This window comes from Ranitomeya variabilis, chromosome 5 (genome assembly GCF_051348905.1).
Source record: "Ranitomeya variabilis isolate aRanVar5 chromosome 5, aRanVar5.hap1, whole genome shotgun sequence".
Lineage (NCBI taxonomy): Eukaryota > Metazoa > Chordata > Amphibia > Anura > Dendrobatidae > Ranitomeya > Ranitomeya variabilis.
Window position 1 is genome coordinate 423,033,203 of NC_135236.1, and position 21,161 is coordinate 423,054,363.

Below are 21,161 nucleotides of genomic sequence, written 5' to 3' on the forward strand. Positions count from 1 at the left end.
GCAAGCTTGCGGGGACCGAGTCGCATGGGAGACTAGGTGGACGGGTGGGTCCATGTCCATGGTGGCTTCTCTCTGCCCTCCTTGAATGACAGGTCTTTGCCTTCATGTGTGGGGAGAAGCCACTGAAAACCCTATATGATGAGTCTCCCATGCGCCTTGTTCCAAGATGGCTTTTAAAGTGTGTTTCTCTCTGAAGCGCTGCAATGTTTCAGAATCGCACGTGCCTTAAATCAAGCAGCCAGTATCTGTTACTTGCTGTCTGTGAATTGGCCAGCATGTATGAGCTTTCGGGTTCCCTTCAGTAAATAAAATTGATCAAATTGCTGCAGGATAAGATGTGGTTGCTGCTGAGGCATTCAGACATGTTAGAACGGAATTCCTTACTGCGTGAATAAGTGGTTATCGTATTTGATGTCCATGCGTAGAATACCAGTCTAAGCCCTCCGGCAGACGTTGGTGATTGTGATTTTTTTTTTCAGGTATGCAAAAAATTACGCTTTTCATCAGTGCTTGGTCGGTCAGTGTTTCAGTTTTTACATTCGTTGTTTCATATTTTTTCATACAATAAATATCACTGAATTGTATTGCTCCACTTATCCACTACGATGTTAAAAGCGGACAGCACACGGCTTGCAAGATGGCAATATGTGCTGCCATTCATTTTTACCGAGCTATTGACTATGTAATGCTGTTCCATGACTCAAAAATTGGCATTTTATCCATGACTTTTTTTTTTGCAAATCGCCTGCAAAAAGGAAAACATGTGAACAGCCCCTTAGGCTATAGTGGGTGCGTGTTCGATCTATGAAAAACACAGAACACATGTGAAAAAATGAATTCTGAATAGGATCTAATGCTCAAAGAGTTACACACTAAGATAAATTATTTTATAATGCTGTTAAATTTTACAGGCCGACTCCTCACTTTACAATGAATTCAAAGCATGGAAGGAAGAGCCACTAATGGAGAGAACTTGTCCTTTTCTAAAAAGGATCTATCAGCAAGACATCTGTCCCTGTTTATCATTTCCAAAGAATGAGGTAAATTCTACAATTCAACAAACCTAAAAAAATGGTCACCACCAGATCACAGATCAGAAGGTGTCCACAGTACCTCCATCTGCCTCATTATAAGGGGGTTCTGTCTGAATCACGTATTTTGGAGATTTACACAGAAACCCCAATGTAAGCGCTCATTGTAGAGCGCCAGATAAATGTGAGCTGAGCCTTACTGCGATCTTTGGGAGGCAGAATGAAAAAATAAACAGCAGGTGAAGATTTGGTTTTATTTAATGTTTTACGCAGTTCCTCGTGTGCTGTAAGTGATTAGAAAACTTTATTCTTCGGGTCGGTGCGATTACAGCGATACCAGATGTATATCGGGTTTTCTGTTTAGCTGCTGTCACACAATAAAAGACGCTTTTTATTGCAAAAACTAGTTTTCGCATCCCTATATTTAGATGGCTATAACATTTTCCATATTTCAGCTGACAGTCATGTGAGGACTTGTGTTTTGCTGGACAAGTTAACGTTTTTGTTTGTACCATTTTCGGCTCCTGCCCTGATTTGCGGGAACCTAGCCCCAAACCAAGTGATAGATCTTTGGGTCAGGGTCTTTGCCTACATTATGTTGCTCTCAGATGAAGTAGCAAAATCTGCTGACCAATTCATTTAAGAACCACTATCTGATTAAATGCTCAAAGTCTGAGTTTTTTTAGTTTTTTTTCCTTCATTGTATTGCTTATAATAATTTCCTTGCCATATAGAGCATGTGCCCATGGCTGGCCTTCGCCATGTGCGATCGAACAGGGCACCAGCCGCCAGACTAGTGGAGGTGACAGTGAGTCAGTTGAGAGTTACTGACTGTGTAATGACTGCTCCCACTACCACGATCCATGCCTGTGATTAACACTTTCTCTCATTGGGGAGAGGAGCCTGGCCGGCCTGTAGAGATGAGGATGAGTTCCATACTCATGTTTGCTCTGGAGGGGAAAGGGCAGAAGTGACAGGTCATCGGAAAGCGAAGTTAAGACTGCAGGATAAGACAAGGAGGCTGTGAGCTGCCCAGCATGACTGATTTTAATTTAGGAGGGGTGTGTGTAATATACAGTACAGACCAAAAGTTTGGACACACCTCATTTAAAGATTTTTCTGTATTTTCATGACTATGAAAATTGTACATTCACACTGAAGGCATCAAAACTATGAATTAACACATGTGGAATTATATACTTAACAAAAAAGTGTGAAACAACTGAAATTGTCTTATATTCTAGGTTCTTCAAAGTAGCCACCTTTTGCTTTGATGACTGCTTTGCACACTCTTGGCATTCTCTTGATGAGCTTCGAGAGGTAGTCACCGGGAATGGTTTTCACTTCCCAGGTGTGCCCTGTCAGGTTTAATAAGTGGGATTTCTTGCCTTATAAATGGGGTTGGGACCATCAGTTGTGTTGTGCAGAAGTCTGGTGGATACACAGCTGACAGTCCTACTGAATAGACTGTTAGCTGCTTTTTTCTTGCCATAATTCAAATTCATGTGTTAATTCATAGTTTTATTATTTATTTTTTATATAATGTGTGTGGATACCAGTATGTGATATTAACTAGCAATACACCTTTTTGCAGGGGTAATTAAGGGTCCTTAAAGGGAACCTGTCACCCCGTTTTTTGAAGATGAGCTAAAAATAGCGTTAAATAGGGGCAGAGCTGGGCGTTACATTAGTGTCTTTGTGTGCCTTTATAACCTACCTAAGCTGCCGAAATACCTTTGTAAAGTCGCCGTTTTCTGCTGTCACTCACGCTGGTCTGGTCCTATGGGCGTGGTGACAGCGCTGTTTCTCCCCCAGAAACCTGCTCATCATTACGTTGGTGGCGTAGTGGTGTGCGCATGTCCAAAGCGAAGATCCACTGCCCAGGAGATTCAAAACAGCGCGGTCTTCGCTATTCGCCGTTTACCGGTGGGCGCGGCCATCTTTCCTGTGGCCGCGCGTGCGCAGATGGAGCGCTCTGCTGCCCGGGGCTTCAGGAAAATGGCCGCGGGATTCCGCGCGTGCGCAGATGGAGATCGCGGCGGCCATTTTCCTGAAGCCCCGGGCAGCAGAGCGCTACATCTGCGCACGCGCGGCCACAGGAAAGATGGCCGCGCCCACCGGTAAACGGCGAATAGCGAAGACCGCGCTGTTTTGAATCTCCTGGGCAGTGGATCTTCGCTTTGGACATGCGCACACCACTACGCCACCAACGTAATGATGAGCAGGTTTCTGGGGGAGAAACAGCGCTATCACCACGCCCATAGGACCAGACCAGCGTGAGTGACAGCAGAAAACGGCGACTTTACAAAGGTATTTCGGCAGCTTAGGTAGGTTATAAAGGCACACAAAGACACTAATGTAACGCCCAGCTCTGCCCCTATTTAACGGTATTTTTAGCTCATCTTCAAAAAACGGGGTGACAGGTGCCCTTTAATCCTCAGCGCTACTTTCCCAATGCTCCAAGGATTGAGTGTATAGCGCATCTCAATGGTCAAAAATCCCATGGATGACCAGCAGTAATATGACAGCTTACATCCTGAGGCATTGCCCCTGACCAGGGCCCGTTCAGGGCCAATAAACCCCTTAAATGCTGCTATCTAGCACAATAGCGACATATAAGTGGTTAAAAGGGGTTTATAACACCCCCTTAAACACAATCTTACTTCCGGGGTCGTAATCACAGGTGCCGATTGTTGCCATGGTTTCCCCCGAGGTTATCTGATGACTCCATGGGATGATGACCTGTTAGTTTCAGCTATAAGTTGATTCTAACAGGTTGAGTCACTATAGCTAGAATTAAAAGTACTCCTGCACTGCAGAATGCAAGTACTATAGTGTATGAGACCAGCGATCAAAGTAAAAAATATTCATGTCCCACAGTGGGACAAAGTGACATTTTAAAATAAAAAAAAATAAAAAAACACGCAAAAAGATCACAAAGCCGTTGGCCACTAAAAACGCAGCCTTTGTGTTAAAATAAAAATAAAACATTCACATAATTGGGTCATTCCTGATTAAGCAATACCAATCTACAAAACTTTCATGTTATTCCATACAGCAAACACCGAAAAATTTGTTTTTATAAAAATTGCAGCAAAAATGGTCACATTTTCATCATACTAACTCTAGTGATGAGCGAATATACTCGTTACTCGAGATTTCCTGAGCACCTCGGGGGTCCTCCGAGTATTTTTTAGTGCTCGGAGATTTAGTTTTTCTTGCCGCAGCTGAATGATTTACATCTGTTAGCCAGCATAAGTACATGTGGGGGTTGCCTGGTTGCTAGGGAATCCCCACATGTAATCAAGCTGGCTAACAGATGTAAGTCATTCAGCTGCGGTGAAGAGAACTAAATCTCCAAGCACTAAAAAATACTCGGAGGACACCCGAGCGTGCTCGAGAAATCTAGAGTAACGAGTATATTCGCTCATCACTAACACCCAAAAAATTCAATAAATAGTGATTAGAAATACGTATGTTTAACAAAATGTATAAACAAAAACACCAAGTCGTCCTGCATAAAACCAATCCCTAATATTGCTTTTCAGCAAAAAAAGTTACTGCTCTCAGAATATGGCGATGCAAAATAAATTCATTTTTGTAAGATTTTGTTTTTAGTCTGTATAAAAGTAGCAAAGCATAAAACAAGTTATAAATCTGGTATCACTGTGATTGTAGTGATCCGAAGAATAAAACTGCCTTATCACTTTTACCGCACGGTGATCTGTGCATAAAAGCAACAAAAACTGAATTGCTGGCTTTTCTTCATTTTGAACATATGCAAAATAAGTCCAAAGTGTCTCTATCTCCCTCATTACAGTGATTGCTTCTGTTGGGGGTTTCATCTGAATAAAATTTTCGTAGGATTTACACAAAAAACCCCACCTAAGTGCTCAACGGAGAACATGGGAATGTGATCCCGCCTAATACTGAAAGCGATCGAAAAGTGTTATGTACCCCAAAAATATTACTAATAAAGGCCCTAACTTATGAAGCCCACAGTGCAAGTCCGGAGTGGCTGCATGGAGTTGGCTCACAGACTGAGTCCAGTTGTCCAATCTTTTGCTAACTCTGTGACTGCAGACTCCTGAATCCTCACAGCGTGCATCGCCATAATCGTACTGATGAGGACAGTCATATTGCCAAGTAATTTTTACCTCACTATGTCAGAATTGTTTCACTACTCTTGGATTTTTCCCCCCCCATTTTCCAGTACACTATTGTGTTATAATGAATGGGTTCATTTTAAAATTACAACTCGTCCTGCATAAATCTAATCCCCCATATGGCTATGTGAACAGAAAAATAAGAAATATATGGCTCAGAAGAAATGAAAACACAGAAATTGGCCTTGTTGGAAAGGGGCTGAAAGGAGCTTGTCATGAGATATACCATAAACTAATGATATGTATGTACAGGGTCTTTCTGTCACTCACGACCGCACCAGCGAGAAAGCGAATCCGCCCTTCAAGGACAGGAAACCTTCCAGAGAAAAAGGGAGACGCCTCTCTCGACATCTGTTGGTTTCCTGTCCTTGATGGGGAACATTTGGTGAAGAAAGAAGGAAAGTGTTGTTTTTTTTTTTTCCAGCCTTGGGCCAGTTCCTGGCAGGGCCGCGGCTGGTCCCACATGGGTGTCCTCCCCGAGTGATTGTTGCAGTGTACCAGTATTTGCTCACAGGCTGGTGCCCAACGTCCACGCATCCCAGCTTTGTGCATGTCCAGCCTCAGGACGCTATCTAGAAAATTGGTCCCTGATGATGCACGTTGGTGAAAAAGGAAGCACATCCTTCGTCTAGTTGACATGGATCGCAGCCTCTACGCAGCTTGAGGCTGGGCAAGTACCGGCATGGGAGACTGGCTGGGCATCGGGTGTCTGGAGGAGGCATCCATGAGCTGTAGCGAGTCCCCCATTTTAAATGGGTCTGAGTGCAGTAAGAACGCTTTGGCTCCGGCTTTCCTTCAAGTGTATGATGGAGGTACAGCAGCAGTGAAGAAGCCACAGTAACACCATCCAGTGGAGCAGAGTGGGTCATGAGTCCACAGCTACAGAGAGGAACAGTGTTGTGACTTGGTACAGTCTCTGAATCCGGTACCCTTCACTAAACAGCTGGTGGTGATTAATCCTCGTGAATGTTCACAGGCATACCTCTAACAAACCTTGTTAATGGGGCCCTTTCCTTGTTGTTTTTTTTGCTAGGAAAGGCTTAAGAAAGTTAATGCAAAGAGGGAGTGTGTGCTTTGTAAGACCCCGGCTGAGCCAAAGGCTTCATTTACTTAAGTGTAAGCTTCAGGATGGAACCTGGGCTTTGGACCCTTAGGCTATGTTAGAGAATATGAATGATAACACCGAAGCTTTTTCTCCGCTCATAGTTTAGTGGTTGGGTGAAGCCATTTATTGTCAGAGCTCCCTAGGTTTATCACATGTAAGCAGGTGTTTTTTTTCCTCCTTTTTTTTTTTTTTTGTGGTAGACTAAAGGTACCTTCACACTGAACAACTTAACAACGATAGCGATCCGTGATGTTGCAGCATCCTGGATAGCGATGTCGTTGTGTTTGACACGCAGCAGCGATCAGGATCCTGCTGTGACAACGTTGGTCGGAGCTAGAAGGCCAGCACCTTATTTCGTCGCTGGATCACCCGCTGACATCGCTGGATCGGTGTGTGTGACGCGGATTCAGCGATGTCTTCACTGGTAACAAGGGTAAACATCGGGTTACTAAGTGCAGGGCCGCGCTTAGTAACCCGATATTTACCCTGGTTACCATTGTAAATGTAAAAAAAAACAAACACTACATACTTACATTCCGGTGTCTGTAGCGTCCCCCGGCGTCCGCTTCCCTGCACTGTGTCAGCGCCGGCCGGCCGTAAAGCAGAGCACAGCGGTGACGTCACCGCTCTGCTTTAGGGCCGGCACTTACACAGTGCAGGGAAGCGGACGCCGGGGGACGCGACAGACACCGGAATGTAAGTATGTAGTGCTTGTTTTTTTTTTACATTTACACTGGTAACCAGGGTAAACATCGGGTTACTAAGCGCGGCCCTGCGCTTAGTAACCCGATGTTTACCCTGGTTACCCGGGGACTTCGGCATCATTGGTCGCTGGAGAGCTGTCTGTGTGACAGCTCTCCAGCGACCACACAACGACGAAACAGCGATGCTGCAGCGTCGCTTAATGTGACGGTACCTTAACACTCACATTTTTCCATTGCTGTCCAGCCTATTTACTCCACCCCTAGAAGGGTACATAGTGTTAATACAGCACATTAGCCCCACCTGAAAGAGCTAACTAATGAGGTGCAGCTGGAGGACAGACTTTTAATAGGGACAGTCTGACAATTGAGATTTACCACCCAAGGTGAAGGTTTATCTTAAATGAGATGGGTTACTCTTTTAAATGGAAGTGAGTTTGGCTTCATAATGACTCATAGTACCTCATAGCTCATTACACTATGTTCCAAATTATTATGCAACTGACATTTTTATCGTATTTTCCTAAATGGTTGGTGCAAATGACAGTCAGTCTAATAAAAGTAATCACCCGTTAGAGTATACATCGAATTTTATTGAAGAAACCTCCCAATGATAACAGTATAATCTCCAAAATGAATAAAAACTTAAAATGTACTGTTCCAAATTATTAGGCACAGCAGAATTTCTAAACATTTGATATGTTTTAAAGAACTGAAAATGCTCATTTGTTGAATTTGCAGCATTAGCAAGTCACATTAACTGAATAAAAAATCTATTTAACTCCAAAACATCCTAACGGGCCAAGTTACATGTTAACATAGGACCCCTTCTTTGATATCACCTTCACAATTCTTACATCCATTGAACTTGTGAGTTTTTGGAGAGTTTCTGCTTGTATTTCTTCCTTCCCTGAGCTGCTGGTTTGATGTGAACTGCCTCCCACACTCCTAGATCTTTTGCTTGATGATACTCCAAAGGTTCTCTATAGGGTTGAGGTCAGGGGAAGATGGTGGCCACACCATGAGTTTATCTCCTTTTATGCCCATAGCAGCCAATGAGGTATTCTTTGCAGCATGAGATGGTGCATTGTCATGCATGAAGATGATTTTGCTCCTGAAGGCACATTTCTCCTTTTTATACCATGGAGGAAAGTTGTCAGTCAGAAACTCTATACAGTATACTTTGCAGAGGTCATTTTCACACCTTCAGGAACCTTAAAGGACCCTACCAGCTGTTTCTCCATTATTCCGGCCCAAAACATGACTCCTCCACCTCCTTGCTGACGTTGCAGCCTTGTTGGGACATGGTGCCATCCACCATCCATCCACTACTCCATCCATCTGGACCATCCAGGGTTGCTCAATGCTTATCAGTAAACAAGACTGTTTGGAAATTAGGCTTCATGTATGTCTGGGCCCAATGCAACCATTTCTGCTTGTGAACACTGTTTAAGGGTGGCCGAATAGTAGGTTTATGCACCACAACAAGCCTTTGAAGGAGCCTACAACTTGAGGTTCGAGGGACTCCAGAGGCACCAGCAGCTTCAAATATCTGTTTGCTGCTTTGTAATGGCTTTTTAGCAGCTGCTCTCTTAATCCGATGAACTTGCCTGGCAGAAATCTTCCTCATTATGCCTTTATCAGCATAAACACATCTGTGCTCAGATACAGCCACAAATCTCTTAACACTACGATGATCACGCTTAAGTTTTCGGGAAATTTCTAATGTTTTCATCCCTTCACCAAGGCATTGCTCTATTTGATGCTTTTCGGCAGCAGAGAGATCCTTTTTCTTTCCCAAGTTACTTGAAAACTGTGACCTGCTTAATAATGTGGAACATCATTTTTAAGTAGTTTTCCTTTAATTAGAATCATCTGGAAAACCAATTATCACGTGTTTAAAATTGATTTCAGTGATACATTGAGCCCTGAGACACAATACCATCCACGAGTTTATTTGAAAAACAAAACAATTAAATCTTTATCACACTTAAATCCAATTTGCATAATAATTTGGAACACAGTGTATAGTGACTCAGAGCCTCATGGTGCCTCATAGTGACTCTTAGCTCCTCATAGTGACTCGTGACGCCTCATAGTGACTTGTAGCGCCAAATAGCGACCCTTAGTGCTCATGGTGCCTCGTAGCGCCGCATAGCGACCCTTAGTGCTCATGGTGCCTCTTAGCACTTTCATATTGCCTCATTGTGCCCCATAGCATTTTTCATGGGGCATAGTGTCCCATAGGTCTTCATATTGCCTCAGTGTTCCATAGTGCTTTGTGGCCTCATAGTCCCACCCCATTGTACCTCATAGTGCCTTATGTTGCCTCATGGCATGGCCCCTCTGTACCTTATGGTGCCTCATTGTAAAGGTACCGTTGCATAACTGGTTATAGTCTGAGAGAACCAAGTTCAGCAACTGTTCACTATGCAAGGCAAGGTTACCAAATTCAGGGGTAGCGTTCATACAGCCAATGGGGGTTTGGTTCAAGCAAGGGCAGTTTTTTGTTCCTTCTACAAGTTGCACAAAGGTCATAGTCCTAAACTGTCTAGCCTTCTCCAAGCACTGACTAAACAGCACAGACCCGGACTACTGCTATACAGCTGAGCTAACCACTGCTTGGTCAAATAAAACTGCATTTATCCAGGGCAACTACTGTTCTCTGCATATGGCCCCGTGCATACTCGGCTGAAGTGTAGTCTGGCCTGTCTCTCTTTTTAGCTCCAAGACGCATGCAGTCTGCTTGTCTTTCCAGCAGTCTGGACAAGAAGGACACCTGGCTTGCTCATGTGCAGAGCTCCCTAGGTGCCTTAATCAAAACCTGTTCAGTTATGATTTAACCCAGTCCTACCTGGGTTTTCTACCATCTGAAGGAGCTGTACAGATTCCTGAGTTAGGTCATTTTTAAAATTTTGTCTAAGATCGGCTATTAAACCTCTGGTTCCTGATTGTACACAAATTTAACTCCTAGACTACTATATAGCAATCATGTCCAAATGCACATGAAACGCCATATTTCCTGAGAATAGTTCTCAGCGTAGAAGGAGTAATGTTGTCAATGGGCCCTTACGGCTTTAGGGAGATTAAAGTAGTTATTACATCTTGCTTATCGAAGAAGGAAGCATTGGTGATCATTTACGTTGACGATTTTCGGATGATGGGTAGATGTGTTGAGCGCTGCAGAACTCAGTTGGCAGAGTTGGGGACAACCTTGACAGTTAGGTTGTCTACTTTAAAAAAAAAAAAAAAAGAGTTAGAACCCAAGAGTGTAGGTCATCCGTTGTCTTCTCGTAAACTCGGAGAGTCAGATTTGTTTTCTCCCAAGGTAGAAGAAGGTGTCGTGCTAAGTGTCAAAATTAATAAGCAGTCTGACCTCCACTCTAAGGCAATATCGCTGTTAGAGACTCTATCCTCCAGTAGTAGCATTGTCACAGATATACACCTGTATATTGCATAAAAGATTTGATTCCTTTAAACCTAAAGAAGCTTTAAGCAATATATAACAAAGGTCATTTCATCTATACAAAGTCACCATGTAAATATATTGTCATATAACAGAGTAACTGGAGCTTACATATACCATTAGGGGAGATCTCTGCCAAGATCCTTAAGGACACTGTCTAATCAGTTTATTAGATGGCTGAGTCTCACCTTTTATCTTTATAGCACCTCATATAAAGGGGGAAGAAAATTGCAATCATACCTCTAACAAGCTTTCGCTGGAACTCTTGAATTCTGCCTCAGACAAGATAGTCTCGCTAAAACAGCCCTGCTAGTAGCCTTAACATCGGCCGCAGAATAAGTGATATCCAAGCTTTATCAGCAGAACCTCCATTCACTAAGGTTCTGGATGATAAGATAGTTTTGAAATTAGACCCGGATCTATCTCCCTAATGTAGTTTCAAAACGCCGTAGGTCGCAGGAGATTGTGTTGCCATCTTTCTGCTCTAATCCTAGCAATCCGAAGTATGAAAAACTACATACCTTAGATGTCTGAAGAGGTTTACTGCAGTATTTGAGGCATCGCACCTTGGATGAAAGATAGCGCCCCTCTTTGTATAATTTCAAGGGTCTAGAAAGGGCCTTAAAGTTTCAAAGGGGACCTTAGCAAAAAGGGTCAGATAGGCTATTAAATTAGCTTATGTGAGTGTAGGCAAGGCTGTTCTTGAAGGTCTTGAAGACCCACTACACAGGAGCAATGACTGCATCCTGGGCAGAGAAGGCGGATGTCTCCATCGTGCACATCTGTAAGATGGCCATGTGGTCCCCTCCATCTACCCTTTTATAAGCTCTATAGAGTAGAGCTATCTGCATCCTCTGATCTCGTGTTTGGGAGAAGGGTTCTACAGGCTGTGGACCCTTCCCAATATGAGTAATTCTTGGTGCTGTCATGGGTGACAGAAAAACGTGTATATTACTTACCGGTAATGTGTTTTGGGTTTTTTGCTTTTTTTTTTTTTTTTTTTTTTTTTTTTTTCAGAACCCATGACCGCACCCTTATATTCCCTAACTTTACTAAAACTATCACCACCAGGTTGCTGGGTGTTTTTTTTTTTTTTTTCTTTCTTTCTTTCTTATACACCCCTTTGGTGTTAGTGAAAGTTAAGATATATAAATGTCGTTTTTGTAAAGGGAGGGAATATAAGGGTGCTGTCATGGGTTCTGAAAAAAAGAGCTTGCCTGTAATATTTTATACCACTCAGTTAATGGATAAGACCCTATTTGCATTTTTTGTCTCTCCAGTTTTACCATTTGATTTGCTTCCCATTTATTAGTTGCGTTGGATGAATTATTCCCACTTTGAAGTCCACTTCAAAAATTGGCCAAATGGAAAGATCTTTTGCACTTTTGATAGGGATTCTATAGTGATTGAAGGCTCTTTTGACTAACTGAATGAGATGCTATTGATTATAAATGAATTTAATGACTTAATGCTACTTTCATCTTACAGCTAGCAGCTGCTGTACTTGAAGCCGTTGAAAATAATACTTTGAGTATTGAGCCTGCTGGCCTTCAGCCTGTTCGATTTGTGAAAGCGTCAGCTGTTGAATGCGGGGGACCAAAGTAAGTAATGAAAAAATGATAGCTGCAGTTTAAAAAAGAAAACAATAATTTAAGGCATTTTTATTACTTACTGCAAAGTCAAAAGTTTACATACATTTCATCAGTGTTTGGTACCATTACCCTTAAACTGAATGACGTGGGTCAAATGTTTGAGATATCCTTCCACAAGCTTCTCTCAATAGTTGGTCAGAATTTGGGCCCAGTACTCCTGACAAAACTGGTGTAACCGATCCAGGTTTGTAGGTCACATTGCTCGCACCTGCCTTTTCAGCTTTGCCCATAAATTTTCAATAGGATTGAGATCAGAGCTTTGTGGTGGACGCTCCAAAATATTGACTTTGATATTCTTAAGCCACTTTATTATCATTTTGGCAGTATGCTTCGGGTCATTGTCCATTTGGAAGACCCATTTCCGCCCAAGCTTGAACTTCCTGGCTGATATCTTGAGATGTTGCTTCAGTATTGCCACATAATCTTCTTTTCTCCTGATGCCATCAATTTTGTGAAGTGCATCAGTCCCTCCTGCAGCAAACCAATCCCACAACATGATGCTTCCAACCCCCCGTGTTTCGCAGTTGGAATGGTGTTCTTAGGCTTCCAAGCTTCTCCCTTTTTCCTCCAAACATAACAATGGTTATGCCAAAAAAGGTAAATTTTAGTTTTATCATGCCACAGGGCATGTCTCCAAAAATTAAGGTCTCTTCGTCCTGTGTGCATTTGCAAACATTAATGTGGATTTTTTTTTTTTAATGTTTCTTTTGGAGTAATAGCTTTTTCCTGGCAGAGTGGCCTTTCAGCTCATTTTGATACAGTACTTGTTTCCTTCTGGATATTGACACAATCTTACCTGCTTCTGCCATCATCGTCACAACGTCTTTTCCTTTTGTCCTTGGCTTGATGCGCCCATGTTGGACCAAAGCACGTTCATCTCTGGGACATAGAACCTGTCTCCTTCCTGAGCGGTATGATGGCTGGACATTCCCATCTTGTTTGTACTTACTTTAATTGTTTGTACAGATGAAAGAGGCACGTTCAGGTATCTTGAAATTGTACCCAAGTATGAGCTATACTTGTGCAAGTCCACAATTCTCTTCCTGAAGTCTTGGCTGATTTCTTTAGACTTTCCCATGATGCTACACAAAGAAGCAGTGTGTTTCAGGTGTGCATTAAAAGATGGAGACAATAGTAGGCTTTTGGCTGCCATGGTATCCCATGTGGAGAATGATGATTGGTGCCTAAACGGGTGCCAACGCCAGTCGTTTATCATGCTGCCGGAACCATGGGCAGAATTGCCATATATACTCGAGTATAAGCCAAGGTGCATAATTTTAGCACAGAAAACTTATTGACTCAAGTATAAGCCGGGTATGCATGGCCGCCTCATCCCTATCCTGGTTTGCATGGCCCGCTCATCCCCATCCTGGTAGGCATAGTTCCTCATCCCTATCCTTGTATGCATGGTCCCCTGATCCCTATCCTGATATGAGTGGCTCCTCATCCCTATCCTGGTATGCATAGTTCCTCATCCCTTTCCTGGTATGCATGGCCCCTATCAGAACAGCATAAAAAAAACCCTCTTACTTGACGTCCCTGAGCTCCCCCACAGCATCTTATTCCGTCTTGTGCCAGCAACTGCAGCGGCCAGGCGATCATGTGTCCCTGCTATTTAAGAGAATGAATATTCACTTCCCTCAACGCCCATGGGAGCGGAGAGAAGTGAATATTCCTTTCTCTTTAGCGGGAACACGTGATCGCCCGGCCGCTGCTGGAAGTCGGCATCTGACACTGTGCATGCTATTACAGAGAGATGAATATTCACTGCCGGCACAGTGAATATTCATTTCTCTTAAGCAGCAGGCTGAGGCTTTAGCCGCAGCAGCCGGCTCCTGCCTCCTGAGACCCGCTGCTCCCGCTCTCCCTCCATCTTTTGGACCCTCACTCAAGTATAAGCATAGGGGGGCATTTTCAGCACAAAAAAGTGCTGAAAAAGTCAGCTTATACTCGGGTAAATACGGTAATAAGTGCCTGGCTGCACAATTGCAGCCAGCTACATTTTACTCAGAAATGTTGCAGCGTTTTCAGAGAAAACCTAGTTTGTAAAACTGGGCATGGACAATAGGAAAATACTTGACCAGTCTGATGTGGCCCCCGGCCAGCTTTTCTCCATACTTGTTCAACAAATATCTGTCTATACACATGGAAGCGACCTATTAATCAACTGCGAGGCTAGGAAAAGCTAGTTGGGAACTGAACTAGAAATGCACCTCAACATTTACTAGAAAAAACATACCTGGTTGCAGTCATGCTGACAGGCTCTGCCTCATGCTGCCTCGGCTATGTGCAGCTGGAACCTAATGACAATCTGAAGGGGGCTCTGCTTCTGAGACAACTCAAATAAGGGAGCCTGTCTGTTTCATGCTTGTTCATCGGGCAATTAGCCAAATTTCCAGAAACATCATAGCGACCACTGTATATCACTAGATACCATGATCATCTTCCTTACTAAACATGATATTTAGGAGGAAACAAAAGGAAGCTTGTTGAATTTATAAAAGCAATAAATTTATTGATTACAAAAAACACTCCATAAAAAGACCGATAAAATACACACAGTACAAAAACACAAGCACATTATCTGTAAATAACCGTGCATATAACACAAAAGTATAAAGAAGAACACCAGGACTAAAAAGGAACGTTCCAGTTAAATCATTAACTGTATATATCTGAATATATACTGTAACTAGGGTGCAGACAAGCCAAAAACTCCATATATTGCTACTGGTAGAATGAATAATATATCTATCACCCCCTACATGTCCTGTTCAATATGGACTGGAGTGATGGAAAAAACTATAGACCACGCGCTATGTATAACCTAAGGTCCTAGACCCCATGACCTTATGGACCCTGGAAACGCTAGTGGCCCAAAGTGAAAAATGATTTGTATGATGAGCACATGGAGGGCTAGTCTCACCTGATAAGGGAACGCTCCAGCACGCACCCCGACGCGCGTTTCGCTACTTGTAAGCACTCGCTTTCTCAAGGGGAATGGTGTGGATTGGGAATGGTTTACAGGACCTTATATCGTCCTGACAACGGCCATGTGACCATCATGTGATGGTACCCGCCCCCCGGCCGTGTTAAACGGCGCATGCGCACATCGCCGTAGTCGTCTCCCCACCCCAGCCCGGACATGCCCTGCCGCACACAGGAGCAGGCTCCGAAGGTCCCGATCACATGCGCAGATGGGCGCCGCCGGACAAGAGCGGGTGACAAACCGCAGCGACAGTGCTGATGCGCACCACAACCAGGGAGCATATAATAAACAATTCTATAGCCTATACAACAACGAAAAATCTATATATGTACTGCATAAATATTCAAAACAAGCTCTCCCATATAGCAGGGGTCCAGACTTTTGCAATTTTTCTCCCAATATGTTGATACTGTCCAATCTTGTATTCCAAGTGACCCTATGGATCTTTTGCTGCTTATATCATATGCAGAGGAGGCAGAACTTAGTAATGCTGCAGTATTCACTGCTTACTATGGGAGAGAGCCTATATCGTATAAAACAGAAAAAAGAAAAAAAGTGATTAAAACCAAACACAAAACACATAAACAATGTTAAAATACAGGATGGCTAAAGGGGAAGGAAATTGATGTAATGAGGGGGTGGGGAAAATAATTTTACAAAAATGTAGCAAAATTCAGGGATTCATTTAAACCAGCCGGTTTCATGGTTCCTAATGTTACAATCCATCTCAATTCTCGCTGCGCTAGCAGCTTTTTTACGTCTCCCCCTCTGATGCCGGTGTGTATAACATCTATACCTCTTACCAGAAAGTTTCTGGGATTACAGTTGTGTACCATGCGGAAGTGTCTCGGTATTGTTTTAAGAGATGACACGTCTTCTACCGTTGCCGCAGCCTCAATATCTCGCACGTGCTCTCTAATTCGTATTCTCAATTCCCTGGATGTTAACCCGATATATATAAGGGGGCAGCCACAAGTGGCGTAATAAATTACGTTCTGTGTGCTGCACGAGATGTATTCCCTTATTTCAAACTCTTTATGATCTACTGACACAAAAGATGACGTTTGGTATGCATTTTTACATGCTACACAATGACCGCATTTGAAAAAACCCTTTCTGGGTTGTATATTACCAAAGTAATTTTTAGTTGGAGCCACATAGTGGCTCCTAACTAATAGATCTCCTAAATTTTTTGCACGCCGAGATGTCATAAGAGGTTTATCTGACAAAAAGGGTCTCAGGGAGGGTTCCGCACTAAGCACAGGCCAGTATCTAGTCAGTATACCTCGCATACTGTCCCACTCGTGGTTATATACCGAAATAAATCGTATATTGTCATCCTTTTTCTTCTTATGCTTTTTTTGATACAGCAAAGAGGTGCGGGACACTGACTTAGCCTTGTTATACCCGCGCTTGATGCACCTCCGACTATACCCACGCTGCTCAAAGCGTTCTCTCAAGTCTGAGGCCTGCGTTTCAAATCTCTGGTCCGTCGAGCAGATCCGCCGCATCCTCAGGAACTGTCCAACCGGGACGGCCCTTACTGTGGACTGGTTGTGCGCAGTCGTGGCATGGATCAATGAATTAACGGACGTTTCCTTACGGAAGACATCAGTCTGGATGGTGGATGTGGAATCCACCTCCAGGCTGATATCCAGGAAATCAATTTTGGTCTTATTGTATCTATATGTCAGCTTGATGTTAAAATCATTTCTATTCAAATCCGCCATGAACTCGTCTAACTGCTGCACTGTCCCCCGCCAAAAAAACAAAACGTCATCGATATAGCGTAACCAGCACAGCACATGGTCCGCGGCCCCCGCCCTGGCGTCACCAAAAACCAACCTCTCCCAGTAACCCAAAAAGAGGTTAGCGTACGCCGGGGCACAGGCCGCGCCCATGGCCGCGCCACGCCTTTGTTGATAATACTGGTCTTTAAAAGTAAAAAAATTGTGCGTGAGGACAAAGTGCAGCAGCTCAAGAACAAGTTCACACAGAGGGCCGTCCAGGTTGGAGGTCCCGAGGAAGAAGCGGACCGCCCGAATGCCATCATTGTGGTTAATGCAGGTATACAAGGTTTCTACATCGGCTGTTACCAGAATGATGTCATGACCTACAAAGGCGCCGTCAACCCTCGTAAGGACGTCCGTCGTGTCCTTAACATATGAGGGTAATGTCTCTACAATTGATTTTAAATAGTGATCTACAAATTTACAGATGGGGTCACATAAGCCACCTATTCCTGACACGATCGGACGTCCCGGAGGGTTGACGGCGTCCTTGTGCACCTTGGGAAGTAAGTAAAAGGTAGGTATTTTTGGAAATTTAACAGTGAGGCCCTCAAGAACCTTTTTGTCAATAACCCCCGAATCCAAGGCTCTCAGCAGAATTTTTTGGAGCTGTGCAGAGAAAGACACCACTGGATTATATCCAATTTTGGTATAAACATCATTATCACGTAGCTGTCGATATGCCTCCCGTTCATATTTAGCCACGGGCCAGACGTAGTTGGGTTCCGTGAACAGAACCCAACTACGGAAGGTAGGTTCCCCAGAGATATTCTTCCCAGATCCACAAGTTTCCCTCCCTTGTCACTCTGCCCGGCGGTAGATGTCTTCACTAAATTAGTTACCAATGATTTGAAGAAATTGTCAACCTATCGCCGGTATGACAATTTGACCCATGCAGAAAGAGATAGCATCCGCCAGTTACAATCTATGGAGGATGTGGTATTCAAAGCGGCTGACAAGGGAGGGAACATTGTGGTCTGGCCCGTGGCTAAATATGAACGGGAGGCATATCGACAGCTACGTGATAATGATGTTTATACCAAAATTGGATATAATCCAGTGGTGTCTTTCTCTGCACAGCTCCAAAAAATTCTGCTGAGAGCCTTGGATTCGGGGGTTATTGACAAAAAGGTTGTTGAGGGCCTCACTGTTAAATTTCCAAAAATACCTACCTTTTACTTACTTCCCAAGGTGCACAAGGACGCCGTCAACCCTCCGGGACGTCCGATCGTGTCAGGAATAGGTGGCTTATGTGACCCCATCTGTAAATTTGTAGATCACTATTTAAAATCAATTGTAGAGACATTACCCTCATATGTTAAGGACACGACGGACGTCCTTACGAGGGTTGACGGCGCCTTTGTAGGTCATGACATCATTCTGGTAACAGCCGATGTAGAAACCTTGTATACCTGCATTAACCACAATGATGGCATTCGGGCGGTCCGCTTCTTCCTCGGGACCTCCAACCTGGACGGCCCTCTGTGTGAACTTGTTCTTGAGCTGCTGCACTTTGTCCTCACGCACAATTTTTTTACTTTTAAAGACCAGTATTATCAACAAAGGCGTGGCGCGGCCATGGGCGCGGCCTGTGCCCCGGCGTACGCTAACCTCTTTTTGGGTTACTGGGAGAGGTTGGTTTTTGGTGACGCCAGGGCGGGGGCCGCGGACCATGTGCTGTGCTGGTTACGCTATATCGATGACGTTTTGTTTTTTTGGCGGGGGACAGTGCAGCAGTTAGACGAGTTCATGGCGGATTTGAATAGAAATGATTTTAACATCAAGCTGACATATAGATACAATAAGACCAAAATTGATTTCCTGGATATCAGCCTGGAGGTGGATTCCACATCCACCATCCAGACTGATGTCTTCCGTAAGGAAACGTCCGTTAATTCATTGATCCATGCCACGACTGCGCACAACCAGTCCACAGTAAGGGCCGTCCCGGTTGGACAGTTCCTGAGGATGCGGCGGATCTGCTCGACGGACCAGAGATTTGAAACGCAGGCCTCAGACTTGAGAGAACGCTTTGAGCAGCGTGGGTATAGTCGGAGGTGCATCAAGCGCGGGTATAACAAGGCTAAGTCAGTGTCCCGCACCTCTTTGCTGTATCAAAAAAAGCATAAGAAGAAAAAGGATGACAATATACGATTTATTTCGGTATATAACCACGAGTGGGACAGTATGCGAGGTATACTGACTAGATACTGGCCTGTGCTTAGTGCGGAACCCTCCCTGAGACCCTTTTTGTCAGATAAACCTCTTATGACATCTCGGCGTGCAAAAAATTTAGGAGATCTATTAGTTAGGAGCCACTATGTGGCTCCAACTAAAAATTACTTTGGTAATATACAACCCAGAAAGGGTTTTTTCAAATGCGGTCATTGTGTAGCATGTAAAAATGCATACCAAACGTCATCTTTTGTGTCAGTAGATCATAAAGAGTTTGAAATAAGGGAATACATCTCGTGCAGCACACAGAACGTAATTTATTACGCCACTTGTGGCTGCCCCCTTATATATATCGGGTTAACATCCAGGGAATTGAGAATACGAATTAGAGAGCACGTGCGAGATATTGAGGCTGCGGCAACGGTAGAAGACGTGTCATCTCTTAAAACAATACCGAGACACTTCCGCATGGTACACAACTGTAATCCCAGAAACTTTCTGGTAAGAGGTATAGATGTTATACACACCGGCATCAGAGGGGGAGACGTAAAAAAGCTGCTAGCGCAGCGAGAATTGAGATGGATTGTAACATTAGGAACCATGAAACCGGCTGGTTTAAATGAATCCCTGAATTTTGCTACATTTTTGTAAAATTATTTTCCCCACCCCCTCATTACATCAATTTCCTTCCCCTTTAGCCATCCTGTATTTTAACATTGTTTATGTGTTTTGTGTTTGGTTTTAATCACTTTTTTTCTTTTTTCTGTTTTATACGATATAGGCTCTCTCCCATAGTAAGCAGTGAATACTGCAGCATTACTAAGTTCTGCCTCCTCTGCATATGATATAAGCAGCAAAAGATCCATAGGGTCACTTGGAATACAAGATTGGACAGTATCAACATATTGGGAGAAAAATTGCAAAAGTCTGGACCCCTGCTATATGGGAGAGCTTGTTTTGAATATTTATGCAGTACATATATAGATTTTTCGTTGTTGTATAGGCTATAGAATTGTTTATTATATGCTCCCTGGTTGTGGTGCGCATCAGCACTGTCGCTGCGGTTTGTCACCCGCTCTTGTCCGGCGGCGCCCATCTGCGCATGTGATCGGGACCTTCGGAGCATGCTCCTGTGTGCGGCAGGGCATGTCCGGGCTGGGGTGGGGAGACGACTACGGCGATGTGCGCATGCGCCGTTTAACACGGCCGGGGGGCGGGTACCATCACATGATGGTCACATGGCCGTTGTCAGGACGATATAAGGTCCTGTAAACCATTCCCAATCCACACCATTCCCCTTGAGAAAGCGAGTGCTTACAAGTAGCGAAACGCGCGTCGGGGTGCGTGCTGGAGCGTTCCCTTATCAGGTGAGACTAGCCCTCCATGTGCTCATCATACAAATCATTTTTCACTTTGGGCCACTAGCGTTTCCAGGGTCCATAAGGTCATGGGGTCTAGGACCTTAGGTTATACATAGCGCGTGGTCTATAGTTTTTTCCATCACTCCAGTCCATATTGAACAGGACATGTAGGGGGTGATAGATATATTATTCATTCTACCAGTAGCAATATATGGAGTTTTTGGCTTGTCTGCACCCTAGTTACAGCATATATTCAGATATATACAGTTAATGATTTAACTGGAACGTTCCTTTTTAGTCCTGGTGTTCTTCTTTATACTTTTGTGTTATATGCACGGTTATTTACAGATAATGTGCTTGTGTTTTTGTACTGTGTGTATTTTATCGGTCTTTTTATGGAGTGTTTTTTGTAATCAATAAATTTATTGCTTTTATAAATTCAACAAGCTTCCTTTTGTTTTCTCCTAAATATCTTGTTCATCGGGCAGTATGCATCTCCTGACAGTTTTTTTTGAATATGTATATTTATTGTTGCCTAGAATATTTTTTATCATTACTAACTTGTTTTTCAGAAAATGCGCTTTAAGTGGTCAAACAAAATCTTGTAAGCACAGAATCAAACTTGGCGACTCCAGCAATTATTACTATATTTCTCCATGCTGTAGATATAGGGTGAGTAAGAGGAGTCATTGTTTTACTGATGTGTTTTTTTTTTTGTTTGTTTG

General features: G+C 43.6%; 1 protein-coding gene across 2 annotated transcripts in view; it reads left to right on the forward strand.

Moving 5' to 3' along the window:
- RAB3IP (RAB3A interacting protein) overlaps nt 1-21,161 on the forward strand; it is a 92,101-nt gene that overhangs the window by 61,049 nt on the left and 9,891 nt on the right. For both annotated transcript variants that reach the window (XM_077265269.1, XM_077265270.1), the window contains exons 7-9: nt 912-1,040; nt 11,958-12,070; nt 21,009-21,108. In XM_077265269.1, coding sequence (XP_077121384.1) covers nt 912-1,040; nt 11,958-12,070; nt 21,009-21,108 — 342 coding nt within the window. The remainder of the gene's footprint in view (nt 1-911; nt 1,041-11,957; nt 12,071-21,008; nt 21,109-21,161) is intronic.